The 19,276-nt window shown below is 40.0% G+C and overlaps 1 protein-coding gene across 1 annotated transcript in view; it reads left to right on the forward strand.

Moving 5' to 3' along the window:
* Positions 1-254: 254 nt before the first annotated feature.
* LOC115152850 (piggyBac transposable element-derived protein 5) overlaps positions 255-19,276 on the forward strand; it is a 31,649-nt gene continuing 12,627 nt past the window's right edge. Inside the window, exons 1-2 of the mRNA XM_029697734.1 lie at positions 255-975; positions 6,533-6,963. Coding sequence (XP_029553594.1) covers positions 663-975; positions 6,533-6,963 — 744 coding nt within the window. The 5' untranslated portion in view covers positions 255-662. The remainder of the gene's footprint in view (positions 976-6,532; positions 6,964-19,276) is intronic.

Consider the following 19,276-nt stretch of genomic DNA (forward strand, 5'->3'; position numbering starts at 1 on the left):
CCACATAAATTCATTAATCGTTTTCAAAACTGATTTGAAAGAGTTCCTGTAATGACATTGTCTGAATAAACGAATGTATTAATAATAAATGAATAAACGAACGCGTTAGTCATACATGTGTTTTATATTCGTATCACAAGCAATGGGCAATTGATGGGGTATATGCATTTTCTAACCGCATCAGAAGACAATTCTGCTTTAATATCATAAGATTTGACATAACAGTGAGATACACAACGCTATTATGAACGCTATTGGCCAGCACATGAGAGCCATCCGGGTCAGCTGATCATGATGCCGCGTATTCATTGAAATCTCTACACAGTACGAGCCCATTTTACGAGCCACCAACGAAATAGCTGGCCCACACGGATGCGCAGAGGTGTGATCAATATTGATCATTTCGGTCTCTGTGCATAGCGCTTAGGGGTATTTAATAAGTACCCTTGATGAGGACAGCTCCTCTCCGGCACATGCTTTGAAGAAAGGGGAGAGTAGAAGTTATCACATCACAAGTCTGCAGTAGGCCTAGCATAATTCTAAAAACGTACAGTGGGAGTGGACGTAGGTAGGTGTGTGTGTTACGAGTTTTTCCCCAGTCGTGGATAGTTACATGCCGAATATTGTGCCGTGTTGTAAGCTACAAAAAGCATCGACGAGAGATGGCGGAATGTGGGAGGAAGGCGCTGTCTGTCTTGGAGGCGGCTCGCTCACGCTACGAGAGCTTGAAGATCTCAGATGATGTTTTTGGGGAATCGGGAGATGACAGCAGCGACAATCCCTTTTACAGCACTTCGGGTGACTCGAATTCGGATAACTGCTGCATGGAGGCCGGCGACGATCAAAGGTCAGGTGAGACTATGAATTGTCAAAGCGGAGGTCCACCCGGCTCGGTCTCAATAACTCAAGCAGAAGAGGATGGATGGAGCGACACCCTGCAAGATATCACGGTGGCCCCATACAACGAGACATATGGTATTTCATTTTAAGAATAAAGCCTCGCTTGACATAATGAATAGGATCATGATCTGATTTTCTCCATCATCTAAGGTGTGTGTGTGTGTGTGTGTGTATCTAGTAAGTAGCCTATGATTGGTGGTCCTGACTCCTGATTGAACACCATGTCAAGAGAAAGAGCGAGAGAGAAAGAAAGCCCAAGTGTCCTTTAATAAAGGATCATGTCACAATATGGATTCATTTCTTGGAGAATTGTGGCTTATATGAATTTGGCTATTTAATTATCCAAATGAAATAGCCCACACTGTAACACTGCACTGGGGACCAAACAGTAAATGGACATAGGGGACAAGTTGCAGAGGAGCCTAAGAGAACGCTCTCTGCTTCTCTGTTCCTCTCACTGCATCTCCAGAGACTAATAACGTTGTGCAACATATTTGCCTGTTCAGCCACATGTATTTGCCAACTAAGGTATTGAAGTATGCCAATGTGAATTTTGGACCTCCAAGAAAGGCAAAAATACGATAGAGGATGTTCATTGGCAGGAATATTTTGTATTTTTTACATTGGCAGTAAAAGGTGACCTAGGTAGTCTATGGTAGTATAGTAAGAGCTGCTGTGTAGAACATGTTAGTGGTGCACGTCTTGAAAGCACCCCTAGATCACTGTTTATAGTGCAGATTGTAGGCCTATCTGTGTGTGGCTGCTGGGTATGGACCAGGGAGCACTGTTTGTTCCAACATCATAGGCTGAGAGAGAGAGAGAGAGAGAGAGAGACTGGCAGCCATGACAAATTAACTCTAAGTGGAGATGAATGACCATCTCCCCTCTTACATCTTCATGGAAGGTTCAGCTGCTACGATCAATGACGGAGGGCCTGTAAAGTAATGGTAATGTTTATTCCATTATCTCAGTCTCCTATTGCATGCCCAGGGCAGAGTTTAAAGGTCCAATGTAGCCTTTATTTGATCTCAATATCAAATCATTTCTGTGTAACAATTAAGAACCTTACTGTGATTGTTTAAGATTAAATTGGTCAAAATGGCTTCTTAGCAAAGAGCAATTTGTTAAGCAAGAATTTTGCTAGGACTGTCTGGTAGTGGTCTGTAGTGGTCTGTCTGGTAGTGGAGGGGAAAACTGAAAACTTGCTGTTATTGGCAGAGAGGTTTGGAACTGTCATTCTTATTGGTCTATTAAGTCTTAACGCCTGGTGATGTCACTCCATCTCACCAATACAGGCTGATATTTCAGGCGGTCTTTTCCAACAGCTCTTACACTAAAAGGTCATTAGCATCCTTTTCACAATTTCAAAGTATTAATCCAACCTCATAGTGTGAAAATATATATAAAACACCGGTAATCATGTTTTTGGCTGCACTGAGCTTTTAAAGAGAATTTAAAAAAATTGGTTTCCCAGTGCTGCCACTGTAAAGTAATACCTAGTAGTTACAAGTCGTACTTTAGGAGTTAAACCCATTCTAGTACCAACAACCTAACCAAATGTAATATTGTTATCCTTACAAATATCCTGTAAAATGATCAATGTATTACAGTTCTGGTCAGTCGTATAATAGGTGTTATTGCATAGATACTGTATGTCAAATGTAACTAAATAGGTATGTGTAGATTGAGGTTCCTCCCTTCATCATTACTCTGTCTGAACACTCTCTCACTGACGTTGGTGTGGGTGGTGCCTTGTGCCACTGTCACGACGTGAGAGAAAATCATGCCATCTGCCTGTAGGCTTTGGTATGGGCTTCATCACAGGCAATGACAGGTGGTGGCGTTAGCCAAGACATTGCCTTGGGAATCACTTCAGCGTACAGAAGTCTTTGTACTTTATAGTCTACACTACAGTATGTGTGGCGGTCTCTGTCTCCACTAGAGCATGGTTTGCTTCCTCACACTCACCACTAAGTTATTTGAGACTGTTGACACAAACAATAGTGTTGGCAGGTGTATTTTAAACAAATTCCCCAGCCAAATTGCAGTAAAAGCTTGACTGTATCCAACCCATTAGTATATGAGCAAATAGGCAAGACACAGGGCTGGTGTGGCCAGGAAAGATGAACATGAGGTGGTTTTGTCATTAAGGTTCGGTCAACAGAAGGTTTCCATGCAGCAAGCTGGTGTTCACTGAGGAGAAGACTGTCCAGTCAAGGTCCACACATCTCAACGAGAAACTGGAGTTATAACGTCAATTCTACGGGACACTAGCTATCATACATAAATAAACCACAACATACATTTTTCATTGGGAAAATGAGCGATGGAGTCTGTATGATTGATATTTAGTCCGATATGAAAATCCCACAGTTATAGCAGGGATAGGCAGCGCTTAGTAAGCATGTCTATGGGTCTGAAATGTCATTCCATTCATTTCATTATCCGAGTAAAATCTCTGCAGTGTGTATATGCACGTTAGGACAACCCCTCCGGATTACAATATAATACTGTATAATCTATTACCGTATAATGTATTATGTAACATAATTATGATTAGAAAAGGCTTTAGAATCAATCAAGCTCCATTTCACTTTATTGAATGGCACATACATTATCTACAGTATGTTCGTCTTAGACATTCTACTGCGGTGTTGTCAGGAATTTCCCACAATGGAATTCTTAATCAAGGGAATAAAACAATTCTATTCCATATATTCATTTTTGGCCAGACTTCTGTTTACTGTATTGATTTTATGGCATCTGTCTTTGGAAATCCCTGCCTCTAAGGCAGTCATCCTGTATTTTGCACTTTGCTGCCAGATTTGAAAGTCTACTGGATTAAAGAAGTGGTTTTTGAAACCGTGTCTAGGTCTGTAGAGTGACCCACCCTTTGGCCTCTAGCCTAATTAGATGTATCTCTCTCACAGTCTGGGTTTGAGAAACTAAGGGTCCAAAAGTAACAACGTTTAGCTCTGTCAACCTGACATGTACACTCAGTGCAAAAGTAGTAAAATACCAAACTAGTTGATTTTTGTCCTTTTGAGACCCAACATTTTCCTTATCTCTAGGCTGGACGTAGAGAGGACATGAGATTCTTCATTTTAGCCAAATGGCTTTTAGCAGTTGGCCAATCCAAACTTCCAGATATAGAGTTTGTTTCAGATATATCAATTTGTTCCAGAGAATGAGATAAATACTGGTTTACTGGGCCTGAACTTGTACTTCTGTTTAGAGACGGTTTCTCACTCCAGTGAATGTGCATACTTTACAAGTGTGCCAAGAAAAATAGGTGTGACTCTCTCTCACAATTAAAAGCGGATCATTTTATTACATATTTTGGTTCATCAGCATTTAATTGAGAGCTCTTAGATGAGCTCTCTTGTGATTTTTGGCTGCACCTTGGTTGAGGTGCTCCTCTACTCCCTTACTGACTTTACAAGATTAGAGAGCAACAGTTCAATGAGTTTCATCACTGGTTTTGTGATGTGTCAATAATGAACCTTTATTTAACTAGGCAAGTCAGTTAGGAATAAGTTGTTGTTTACAGTGACGGCCTACCCCAGCCAAACCCTCCTCTAACCCAGGGCCTGCGTAAGTCCAGAGATACTTCACACCCACAGCCTATACAGTTAATTAACAGATGTGATGATGACCTGTGACAGCTCAGTGCTGCAGTTTTAATCAAGGCTCTATTCTTGGGTTTACGGTTGATATACAGTGGATGTACAAATTTACAGTATCAGTAAGAATATACACTCAGTGGCCAGTTTATTAGGTACATCCATCTAGTACCAGGTCGGACCCCCCCTTTGCCTCCAGAACAGTCAATTCTTCGGGGCATGGAAACGTTGCTTGGGAAAAATTCCCCACACCATTACACCACCTCCACCAGCCTTACCGTTGGCACCAGGCAGGATGGGGCCATGGACTCATGCTGCTTACGCCAAATCCTGACTCTGCAATCAGCATGACGTAACAGGAACCGGGATTCGTCAGACCAGGTGTCGGACCAAATGTTTTTGACTCATCAACTGTCCAGTGTTGGTGATCATATGCTCACTGGAGCCACTTCTTGTTTTTAGCTAATAGGAGTGGAATCTGGCGATGTTGTCTGCTGCAATAGACCATCCATGGCAAGGATCGACGAGTTGTGCACTCCGAGATACCGTTCTGCACACCACTGTTGTACTGTGCCGTTATTTGCCTGTTTGTGGTCCGCCTGTTAGAATGCAAGCTAACGTTCAATTGAGCAGTAACTGAATGCCTCGATGCCCGTCTGCCTGCATTATATAGCAAGCCACCGCCATGTGACTCAAATGTCTGTAGGAGTGAACCATTTTCGTGAACAGGGTGGTATACCTAATAAACTGTCGCATAGAGTGCATAGTCTCTATGGGCCAGATGGCCGGTTGGTGAGGGCCACAGCCCGGGGGAAGAAGCTGTCCGGTTGGTGATGTGAAGTTGTCCTCCCACTTGAGACTGTGGGACATGACGGTCCCCAGGAATTTGAATGATTCAGCCGTGTTAACACTTGAGCCATCAATCTCGAGGGGGAGAGATGGTGAGTGGCGTTTTCTGAAGTCAACTACCATCGCCACGCTTTTGTCTGTGTTTTAGGTTATTGTGACTGCACCAGGCCACTACCCACTGGGCAAAAACTGGTTGAATCAATGTTGTTTCCATGTCATAAAAAAAATACAAATCAATTTGATGATTCCCACGGGGGGCCAGTACAAAATAAAAATGTGTGAAATGTATGCATTCACTACTGTAAGTCGCTCTGGATAAGAGCGTCTGCTAAATGACTAAAATGTAAATGTAAATGATGAATCAACGTGGAAAACTGATTGGATTACAAAAAAAGTAATCAACGTAAGAAAATGTAGTCTTTTTTTCACCCAACTTTTAACCTAATCCAATGACAAGGTGACATTTTTTGTTGATTTCGCGTTGAATTCACGTTAGTGAATCAACCAAATTTAACTGACGTCTGTGCCCAGTGGATAGCCGGTCGACCTCTCCACGGTACATGGACTCATTGCCGTCGGTGATGAGACCGACCAGAGTGGTGTCATCTGCAAACTTGAGTAGTTTGACAGATGCGTTGTTGGAGGTGCGGATTACCATGCATTGGAAACTACAGTATGTCGATGAGTGGGCTTTTCCAAACGGTTATAGTTGTTGGCTTGCATAAGCGGGAATGTTCATCTGACACGTTCGAGACAAGACAAGACTTTCTATCCACTATAGTGTAGCACATGACAGTAATGAACCCTTCCCTCAAGCCCCAAAAGATTGATTCTTGTTTGGATTACATTATGGTTAGTGTCATGTTGAATAGAAGTTGATTGCAGCCCTAGGGTTGACAGCACAATCCAAATAAAGACTGGAAAGAAATGCTACACGTTCTGCTCTTTTACTGTACAAAATAACTCAGTGCACAAAAGAGCTCCATACTTGTAATTCCCTTTTTAGAAATCATAGTCGTTTACACAGTAAGACTCAATTTACAAGTAATGTGTGATTGTTATTTTCATTTGACAGCATCAATCTGAGAGGCAGGTTTTAATGAGCGAGTGATGCTTTGACTGCAGCTCCGTCATCTGTCTGTCTCTCTCCCTGTCACCAGGCCCTACCCAGAGAATGCCAGCCACAGCCACTTGCATGGACTTCTTCCAGCTCTTTGTGCCCGACAACGCCATCCAGAACATGGTGACGCAGACCAACATGTACGCCAAGAAGTACCAGGAGCGCTTCGGCAGCGACGAGGGCTGGCGAAACGTGACTGCGGCCGAGATGAAGGCCTTCTTGGGCTTCGTGACTTCCACCAGCGTTCACCGCTGTGAGTCAGTGCTCAGCATCTGGAGCAGTGGCTTCTTTAGCAACCGCAGCATCGCACTCAAGATGAGCCAGGCGCGCTTCGAGAAGATCCTCAAGTACTTCCACATCGTGGCCTTCCGCTCCAGCCACGGCAGCCATGGCCTCTACAAGATCCAGCCCTTCCTGGACTCACTGCAGCAGTCGTTTGGCTGCAGCACCTTCCGCCCCTCACAGACTCAGGTATGGCAGTAGGCTGCTGTGTGTACTGTTCAGCTTTGGACATGTTTAGTACAGATGACAGGGCTGGGGTCAATTCGAGTGAACTTGAATTTTATTTCAAGTTTTTCATATATTTAAAAAAAAATAATAATTAAAATCACTTCCTGAAGCGACTGCCTTCAATTCAAATGTGTTGACATCTGTGCCCAGCGGGCAGCTTGGTGTGTTCGGCTCTGGGTACTTTTAGAACAGACTCAAAATACAACACAGTGGTCAGATAGGTAGGTTGTCATTTGGACAAACATTCCTGGAACAATAGTACGTTGAGTCCATGTTTGTTCTAGTTTAGAACAGACTCATAGTTAACTTCTTTGGGAGCTGAATATTTATCTGTGAAGAGTAAACTTGTTTTCTGTCTAATTAAACTCTATTCAAATGTTAATCTAATATCTGGCAGCAGCTGAATAACGTGTATTTGGGTCGTTTAATTAAGAGGGATTGGTTAAGATTAAGTTCAGAAACAAGCCAATGCACACTGAATATCCTTGCTGCAATTGGAATTGATTGACATGAGCCAATTTGCAACCCCCCATGGGGATTCCACCAACTCTTTCAGAATCTTGGCAATGTGAACTTTTCTGAAAGGAGGACAACCTGTCTTCTCTTTCCGTGCTAGGAAGAAGTGGGCTGGGAGGATGCGAAGTCGAAATGTTGTTGCCTTCACAGAAATAATTACGTATGACTGCCTCTGTGTTCCACGTTAGAAGGTTATGCTGTATTTTGGTATCAAAGAGCGGGTCAGATTAGTGATCCATAGTGACTTCAGACTGCAGTTTCTGAGCCCAAAGAGTATTTCTAACTGATTTAGAATGTGTCTGTCATAAACTTCGTCGTCTGAAGAGGAGAAATCGTCGGACCAATATGCAGCGGTTATATTGCTCATCTTCTTTTTATTAGAAAGGAAAAAATACTTATACAAAACAAACGACGAAAAACAGTCCCGTAAGGTGCTCAGACTATACAAGGTAACAACCACCCACAAACACAAGTGAAAACACACACAACTAAAAATGGCCCCCAATCAGAGATAACAACAAACAGCTGCCTCTGATTAGAGGTCATTGACAAAACTAACATAGACATAGAAAAACTAGAAAACCCACATAGAAATAGAAAATCAACCAAAAACCCCGAAACACACTAAACAAACACCCCCTGCCACGCCCTGACCAAACTACAATAACAAACAACCCCTTTTACTGGTCAGGACGTGACAGTGTCTCTAAGCCTACTAGTTACTACACAGGGTATTTGCACATCAATGAATGTCTGACGTAGCCATGTTAGGGATTTCTCCACCTGTCCTCTGTTCTATTTCAGTTTTAAGTTACTACTTTGATGCAGACATACCCAACTTTGTAAAATAGCCAACCAATATAACACCCAATATAACAACCAGTATCACAACAAATATACCAATATTACGACCAATAAAACAACCAATATAACAAGCACTATCACATCCAGTATCACAAATATAGCAATATAACGACCAATATACAGTTGAAGTCGGAAATGTACATACACTTGGTTGGACTCATTAAAATTCACTCATTAAAACTCGATTTTCAACCACTCCAAAAATGTCTTGTTAACAAAACTATAGTTTTGGCAAGTCGGTTAGGACATCTACTTTGTGCATGACACAAGTCATTTTTCCAACAATTGTTTACAGACAGATTATTTCACTTATAATTCACTGTATCACAATTCCAGTGGGTCAGAGGTTTAAATACACTAAATTGACTGTGCCTTTAAACAGCTTGGAAAATTCCATAAAATGCTTTAGAAGCTTCTGATAGGCTAATTGACATCATTTGAGTCAATTGGAGGTGTACCTGTGGATGTATTTCAAGACCTACCTTCAAACTCAGTGCCTCTTTGCTTGGCATCATGGGAAAATCAAAAGAAATCAGCCAAGACCTCAGAATTTTCTTTTAGACCTCCACAAGTCTGGTTCATCCTTGGGAGCAATTTGCAAATGCCTGAAGGTACCACGTTCATCTGTAGAATCAATAGTACGCAAGTATAAACACCATGGGACCACGCAGCCGTCATACCACTCAGGAAGGAGATGCGTTCTGTCTCCTAGAGATGAACGTACTTTGGTGCGAAAAGTGCAAATCAATCCCAGAACAACAGCAAAGGACCTTGTGAAGCTGCTGGAGGAAACAGGTACAAAAGTATCTATATCCACAGTAAAACAAGTCAAGGGTTAGGGTTAGGGTTAGATCGACATAACCTGAAAGGCCGCTCAGCAAGGAAGAAGCCACTGCTCCAAAACCGCCATAAAAAAATCCAGACTGCGGTTTGCAACTGCACATGGGGACAAAGATCATACTTTTTGGAGAAATGTCCTCTGGTCTGATGAAACAAAAATAGAACTGTTTGGCCATAATGACCATCATTATGTTTGAAGGAAAAAGGGGGAGGCTTGCAAGCCGAAGAACACCATCCCAACCGTGAAGTACGGGTGCGGCAGCATCATGTTGTGGGGGTGCTTTGCTGCAGGAGGGACTGGTGCACTTCACAAAATAGATGGCATCGTGAGGACAGAGAATTATATGGATATATTGAAGCAACATCTCAAGACATCAGTCAGGAAGTTAAAGCTTGGTCGCAAATGGGTCTTCCAAATGGACAATGACCCCAAGCATACTTCCAAAGTTGTGTCAAAATGGCTTAAGGACAACAAAGTCAAGGTATTGGATCTGCCATCACAAAGCCCTAACCTCAATCCTATAGAAAATGTGTTGGCAGAACTGAAAAAGTGTGTGCGAGCAAGGAGGCCTACACACCTGACTCAGTTACACCAGCTCTGTCAGGAGGAATGGGACAAAATTCACCCAACTTATTGTGGGAAGCTTGACCCAAGTTAAGAAATTTAAAGGCAATGCTACCAAATACTAATTGAGTGTATGTAAACTTCTGACCCACTGGGAATGTGATGAAAGAAATAAAAGCTGAAATAAATCATTCTCTCTACTATTATTCTGACATTTCACATTCTTAAAATAAAGTGGTGATCTTAACTGACCTAAAACAGGAAATTCATACTAGGATTAAGTGCCAGGACTACCAATATTACAACCAATTTAACAACCAATATAACCAACAATATAACTACCAATATAACAACAATATTACAACCAATACAGCAATCAATATAACAATATAACAACCAATAACTACCAATACATCAACCAATATAACACTGTTACAACCAATATAACAATATTACAACCAATATAACAACCAATACAGCAACCAATATAACACTATTACAACCAATATTACAACCAATATAACAACCAATACAGCAACCAATATAACACTATTACAACCAATATAACAATATTACAACCAATATAACAATCAATGTAACAACCAATACAACAACCAATATAACATAACTACCAATACAGCAACCAATATAACACTATTACAACCAATATAACACTATTACAACCAATATTACAACCAATATAACTACCAATACAGCAACCAATATAACACTATTACAACCAATATTACACTATTACAACCAATATTACAACCAATATAACAACCAATACAGCAACCAATATAACACTATTACAACCAATATAACAATATTACAACCAATATAACAATCAATGTAACAACCAATACAACAACCAATATAACATAACTACCAATACAGCAACCAATATAACACTATTACAACCAATATAACACTATTACAACCAATATTACAACCAATATAACAACTAATACAGCAACCAATATAACACTATTACAACCAATATAACACTATTACAACCAATATAACACTATTACAACCAATATAACACTATTACAACCAATATAACAATCAATGTAACAACCAATACAACAACCAATATAACACTATTACAACCAATATAACACTATTACAACCAATATAACAATCAATGTAACAACCAATACAAAACCAATATAACATATAACAACCAATACAGCAACCAATATAACACTATTACAACCAATATAACACTATTACAACCAATATAACAACCAATATAACAACCAATACAGCAACCAATATAACACTATTACAACCAATATAACACTATTACAACCAATATAACAATCAATGTAACAACCAATACAACAACCAATATAACACTATTACAACCAATATAACACTATTACAACCAATATAACAATCAATGTAACAACCAATACAACAACCAATATAACACTATTACAACCAATATAACAACCAATATAACAACCAATACAGCAACCAATATAACACTATTACAACCAATATAACACTATTACAACCAATATAACAACCAATATAACAACCAATACAACAACCAATATAACACTATTACAACCAATATAACACTATTACAACCAATATAACAATCAATGTAACAACCAATACAACAACCAATATAACATATAAGAACCAATACAGCAACCAATATAACACTATTACAACCAATATTACACTATTACAACCAATATAACAATCAATGTAACAACCAATACAACAACCAATATAACACTATTACAACCAATATAACAATCAATGTAACAACCAATACAACAACCAATATAACACTATTGCAACCAATATAACACTATTGCAACCAATATAACACTATTACAACCAATATAACACTATTACAACCAATATTACACTATTACAACCAATATAACAATCAATGTAACAACCAATACAACAACCAATATAACACTATTACAACCAATATAACAATCAATGTAACAACCAATACAACAACCAATATAACATATAACTACCAATACAACAAGCAATATAACAATATTACAACAAATATAACACTATAACAAGCAATATAACAATATTACAACTTATAACAACCAATATAACAATACTACAACTTATAACAACCAATATAACAATATTACAACTTATAACAACCAATATAACAATATTACAACTTATAACAACCAATATAACAATATTACAACTTATAACAACCAATATAACAATACTACAACTTATAACAACCAATATAACAATATTACAACTTATAACAACCAATATAACAATATTACAACTTATAGCAACCAATATAACAATATTACAACATATAACAATACTACAAGCAATACAACAAGACTACAACCAATACAACAAGATAACGACCAATATCACAATACTACAACTAATATAACAATATTACAACTTATAGCAACCAATATAACAATATTACAACATATAACAACCAATATAACAATACTACAACTTATAACAACCAATATAACAATATTACAACATATAACAACCAATATAACAATATTACAACTTATAACAACCAATATAACAATATTACAACATATAACAACCAATATAACAATATTACAACATATAACAACCAATATAACAATACTACAACTTATAACAACCAATATAACAATATTACAACTTATAACAACCAATATAACAATACTACAACATATAACAACCAATATAACAATATTACAACATATAACAACCAATATAACAATATTACAACTTATAACAACCAATATAACAATATTACAACTTATAACAACCAATATAACAATATTACAACTTATAACAACCAATATAACAATATTACAACATATAACAACCAATATAACAATATTACAACTTATAACAACCAATAACAATATTACAACTTATAACAACCAATATAACAATATTACAACTTATAGCAACCAATATAACAATATTACAACTTATAGCAACCAATATAACAATATTACAACTTATAGCAACCAATATAACAATATTACAACTTATAGCAACCAATATAACAATATTACAACATATAACAATACTACAAGCAATACAACAAGACTACAACCAATATCACAACTAATATAACAACCAATATAACAACCAAAATAAAAAATATTACAACCGGTATAACAACCAATATAACAACGTCACAACCAACATAACAACCAATATAACTACCAATATTACAACCAATATAACTGTCACGGGTGTCGTAGGGTAGAGACCAAGACGCAGCGGGAAAATATATACTCATCTTCTTTTTATTTGGTGAAGAAGTAAAACACAATTAACGTATATAAAACACAAACAAACTGGACAGTCTTGTCAGGCACACAGCTAAACAAGCGCAATCTCCCACAAACTAACAGGTGAAAACAGGCGACCTAAGTATGACTCTCAATCAGCAACAACGATGTACAGCTGTTCCTGATTGAGAGCCACACCAGGCCAACACAGAAATACAACACTAGACCAGCCCCTAGAAATACAATACAAGAACATACCCAACAACCCTGAACACCTAAATCAAACACCCCATCTTACATAAATACATATCTAATAAACCCCAAACCAATTAAATCAAATACCCTTTCTACATAGATACACCACTAAACCCAGAAACACTCTACACAAAATAACCCTCTATATAAACATATAACCAAAAACATGTACAACAAATACCCTCTGCCACGTCCTGACCAAACTACAATAACAAATTGGCCCTTTACTGGTCAGGACGTGACAATAACAGCCAATGCAACAACCAATTTAGCAATATTACAACCAATACAACAACTAATATAATCAATTTAACAATATTACAACCAATACAACAACTAATATGACCAATACAACAATATTACAACCAATACAACAACTAATATAACCAATACAACAATATTACAACCAGTACAACAACTAATATAACCAATACAACAATATTACAACCAATTTAACAACCAATATAACAATATAACAAGTAATATAACTAATACAACTAATATAACCAATATAACAACTAATATAACTAATACAACTCATACAGTGAGGGAAAAAAGTATTTGATCCCCTGCTGATTTTGTACGTTTGCCCACTGACAAAGAAATGATCAGTCTATAATTTTAATGGTAGGTTTAATTGAACAGTGAGAGACAGAATACAACAAAAAAATCCAGAAAAACGCATGTCAAAAATGTTAGAAAATTATTTGCATTTTAATGAGGGAAATAAGTATTTGACCCTTCTGCAAAACATGACTTAGTAATTGGTGGCAAAACCCTTGTTGGCAATCACAGAGGTCAAACGTTTCTTGTAGTTGGCCACCAGGTTTGCACACATCTCAGGAGGGATTTTGTCCCACTCCTCTTTGCAGATCTTCTCCAAGTCATTAAGGTTTCGAGGCTGATGTTTGGCAACTCGAACCTTCAGCTCCCTCCACAGATTTTCTATGGGATTAAGGTCTGGAGACTGGCTAGGCCACTCCAGGACCTTAATGTGCTTCTTCTTGAGACACTCCTTTGTTGCCTTGGCCGTGTGTTTTGGGTCATTGTCATGCTGGAATACCCATCCACGACCCATTTTCAATGCCCTGGCTGAGGGAAGGAGGTTCTCACCAAGATTTGACGGTACATGGCCCCGTCCATCGTCCCTTTGATGCGGTGAAGTTGTCCTGTCCCCTTAGCAGAAAACCCCCCCCAAAGCATAATGTTTCCACCTCCATGTTTGATGGTGGGGATGGTGTTCTTGGGGTCATAGGCAGCATTCCTCCTCCTCCAAACACGGCGAGTTGAGTTGATGCCAAAGAGCTCCATTTTGGTCTCATCTGACCACAACACTTTCACCCAGTTGTCCTCTGAATCATTCAGATGTTCATTGGCAAACTTCAGACGGGCATGTATATATGCTATCTTGAACAGGGGGACCTTGCGGGCGCTGCAGGATTTCAGTCCTTCACGGCGTAGTGTGTTACCAATTGTTTTCTTGGTGACTATGGTCCCAGCTGCCTTGAGATCATTGACAAGATCCTTGACAAGTTCTGGGCTGATTCCTCACCGTTCTCATGATCATTGCAACTCCACGAGGTGAGATCTTGCATGGAGCCCCAGGCCGAGGGAGATTGACAGTTCTTTTGTGTTTCTTCCATTTGCGAATAATCGCACCAACTGTTGTCACCTTCTCACCGAGCTGTTTGGCGATGGTCTTGTAGCCCATTCCAGCCTTGTGTAGGTCTACAATCTTGTCCCTGACATCCTTGGAGAGCTCTTTGGTCTTGGCCATGGTGGAGAGTTTGGAATCTGATTGATTGATTGCTTCTGTGGACAGGTGTCTTTTATACAGGTAACAAGGTGAGATTAGGAGCACTACCTTTAAGAGTGTGCTCCTAATCTCAGCTCGTTACGTGTATAAAAGACACCTGGGAGCCAGAAATCTTTCTGATTGAGAGGGGGTCAAATACTTATTTCCCTCATTAAAATGCAAATCAATTTATAACATTTTTGACATGCGTTTTTCTGGATTTTTGTTGTTATTCTGTCTCTCGCTGTTCAAATAAACCTACCATTAAAATTATAGATTGATCATTTCTTTGTCAGTGGGCAAACGTACAAAATCAGCAGGGGATCAAATACTTTTTTCCCTCACTGTATAACCAATATAACAACTAATATAACAGTATCACAACCAATATCACAACCAATATAACAATATACTGTGCATTCGGAAAGTATTCAGACCCCTTGACTCTTTCCACATTTTGTTATGTTACTTATTCTAAAATGGATTACATAGTTTTTTTCCTCATGAATCTGCACACAATACCCATAATGACAAAGCAAAAACAGATGTTTTGATTTTTTTTCAAAACCCCACCCCCCACAAAAATGGAAATATCACATTTACAGAAGTATTCAGACCCTTTACTCAGTACTTTGTTGTAGCAGCTTTGGCTGATTACAGCCTCAAGTCTTCTTGGGCACACCTGTATTTGGGGATTTTCTCCCATTCTTCTCTGCAGATCCTCTCAAGCTCTGTCAGGTTGGATGGGGAGTGTTGCTGCCCAGCTATTTTCAGGTCTCTCCAGAGATGTTCAATCAGTTTCAAGTCCAGGCTCTGGCTGGGCCACTCAAGGACATTCAGAGACTTGTCCCGAAGCCACTCCTGTGTTGTCTTGGCTGTGTGGTTAGGGTCGTTGTCCTGTTGGAAAGTGAACCTTCGCCCCATTCTGAGGTCCTGAGCGCTCTGGAGCAGGTTTTCATCAAGGATCGCTCTGTACTTTGCTCCGATCATCTTTCCCTCAATCCTGACTAGCCTCCCAGTCCCTGCCGCTGAAACACATCCCCACAGCATGATGCTGCCAACACCATGCTTCATCGTAGGGATGGTGCCAGGTTTCCTCCAGACGTGATGCTTGGCATTCAGGCCAAAGAGTTCAATCTTGGTCTCATCAGACCAGAGAATCTTGTTTCTCATGGTCTGACTCCTATAGGTGCCTTCTGGCAAACTCCAAGTGGACTATCATGTGCCTTTTACTGAGGAGTGGCTTCCGTCCGGCCATTCTTCCATAAAGGCTTGATTAATGGAGTGCTGCAGAGATGGTTGTCCTTCTGGAAGGTTCTCCCATCTCCATAGAGGAACTCTGGAGCTCTATCAGAGCGACAATCACCTCCCTGACCAAGGCCCTTCTCCCCCGATTGCTCATTTTGGCTGGGCGGCCAGCACTAGGAAGAGTCTTGGTGGTTCTAAACTTCTTCCATTTAAGAATGATGGAGGCCACTGTGTTCTTGGGGACCTTCAATGCTGCAGACATTTTTACGTACCCTTCCCCAGATCTGTGACCTCGACACAATTCCTTCCACCTCATGGCTTGATTTTTGCTCAGAAATGCACTGTCACCTGTGGGACCTTATATTGACAGGTGTGTGCCTTACCAAATCGTGTCCAATCAATTGAATTTACCACTGGTGGACTCTAATCAAGTGGTAGAAACATCACAAGGATGATCAATGGAAACAGGATGCATCCAAGCTCAATTTCGAGTCTCATAGCAAAGGGTCTGAATACTTATGTAAATAAGGTATTTCTGTTATTTATTTTTTATGCATTTGCAAAAATTTGAAAACTGTTTTTGCGCTGTCATTTTTGGGTATTCTGTGTAGATTGCTGTGATTTTGGGGGGGATTTTTTTTTACCCATTTTAGAATAAGGCTGTAATGTAACAAAATATGGAAAATGTAAAGGGGTCTGAATACTTCCCGAAGGCACTGTAACAACCAAAATAAGAACCAATATAACAATATAACTGCCAATATAACAATCAAAATATCAGCCAATATAACAACCAATATAAAAACCAATACAACAACCAATATAACATTTTAGTAAGGCAATAATAAGGCTGCATTGTCTTATTTGAAATGCCTGTTCAAATGTTCTAAATTGAATAACTCTGGGATGTGCCCAATGTGTCAGTCAAGGTGTAGTGTACTCTGAACTATATACATAGTGTACAGGAGGCTGACAGTTTGCCTCAGCGTGTTCCCTGGTGACCATCAGGCGTTCCGCATTGCATGTAAATTCCCTGTCAGACATGGCGGATCAAATCGGCGCGCTGCTGCCTCCCAGAGCTGACAGGGGAGGAAAGGAGTGTTGAGTGGGCACCTTCCTTCTCCTCCACTCCACTCCCCTCCCCTCAACTTCAATCCCCTCTGTTCTGCTCCCCTCCACTCCACTCTCCTCCTCTCCACTCCACTCTGATCCCCTCCGCTCCCCTCCACTCCACTCCTAGGAGTCTAGATGGAAATGAGGCAGACCCACTCAGTCAGAGCTGAGGGAAAGGGAATCCAGCTTCACACCACATCCTCTGGCCCAGAAGTCAGGGCCCCCAAGGCTGGTGTCTGGACACAGCATAGCACATCTGGTTTCCTTGTTCTCTCTCTCTCCCCCCTCTCTCTCTGTCTCCCTCCCCTCTCTCTGTCTCCCTCCCCCTCTCTCTCTCTCTCTCTCTCTCTCTCTATATATATATATATATATGTAAAAACCAGCAGGCATTGTTCAAAATCCTCATCATTTCCCAATGCAAATACTTTCACCCAGACATTCACTTTATTATCTGCACTTACTGCTGAGTTCCAGGGACATTTCTATCACTGAGTCCAGTAGCTGTAGAGGTATGAGGTGAAATATGCCCTCCATAGCTCCACAGTGGGGGGTTGGTGATATCCTGTCTCTGATTGGGCTGCCTCTGTCTGGGGCTCTGATCAGCACAGCCTGGGGATGGATGTTCTGTCTGAATAATGAATGCCTTTTCCCTGGCTGTGGCCAAGAAAAAGTGTCTACCAGAATGTTCCATGTACTGTTTTTTTTCTGTCTGTGAAGCCTACCTCCTTCAGCCTCTGCCTTTTATAATGAGAATAACAGAAGCCTTTACAGAAATGTTTTTTCTTCCCCCTTTTAGACAGCTCATTAAGTGAAGTTTCTACTTTAAGACGAAAGGAAAGGTGCATGTCAAAGCCTTCCAGTGCATCTCTGGCATAGCAGGGGTTCTTTGGAAAGTACATTCAAATTGCTGAGCTTTGTGACACTAACAATTCTGCTTGGCTAGCTGTCCAATGCTACTCTCTCTCATTAACGTACACAACACAAACACCTCTGTTTAGAGATATAGCACGTCTGGCAAATAGAAGCTGTACCTTTTGGTTCCATCTCTGTCTTCTCAGACGCTGTGTCTCTCTCTCCGGTAGATCATGGTTCTCAGAATGCCACCTATCTTAGCTAATGCAGCAGCTGGCAGACAGATGGAATTCATCTTTGTCATGGCCTCCACTGAGATGAAGTCATTGGGGTTGAGAAATGGGTTTGATACACATCCATCCTCCACAGGCCAAAGACTAACCGAGCATTAACAGATCAGCAGAACACAGGGTCTAAAGGACAGGTCTATAGCCACACTGTCATATTTCAGGCAGCAGTGAAAAGTCAGACAATACACACATTTGTGACTGATTTCACCCATGTAGGAATAACTGAATCATTGAGAAAATCCTTTTGCTGCTCAAGATGTGTTTAATGAGGGAGACCTGTGGATAACTATCAACAGCTGCTGTTTGTTTCCAACTGAATAATTCATGTCTCAAACACAGTGCTTCTAACAGATTCCTCTGGTCAACTGTCACCGTGTCTCTGTGTCTTATTGACCTATTTGACTCCATGTAAAGGATCCAGGTGTTTCTGTCACCAACGGGACAGTGCATCATCAAAACAAATCAACATATTGGGCTAAAAACAACCTCATCATGAAGACATAAAAACAACCGGTCACATCATGTCTTCTCTATATGTCTGAAATACCTGCTCCCTGATCCGTTCAGACCTAGAATACATTTTTAGGTACTTCCTCTCAGTCAGGCGGCCTGCCGTGTGTCTGTTTGGCTCCCCAGTGGTAGGAGGTGTGAGTTAACAGAGAGGTAGCAG

The sequence above is a fragment of the Salmo trutta genome, chromosome 18 (assembly GCF_901001165.1).
Source record: "Salmo trutta chromosome 18, fSalTru1.1, whole genome shotgun sequence".
Lineage (NCBI taxonomy): Eukaryota > Metazoa > Chordata > Actinopteri > Salmoniformes > Salmonidae > Salmo > Salmo trutta.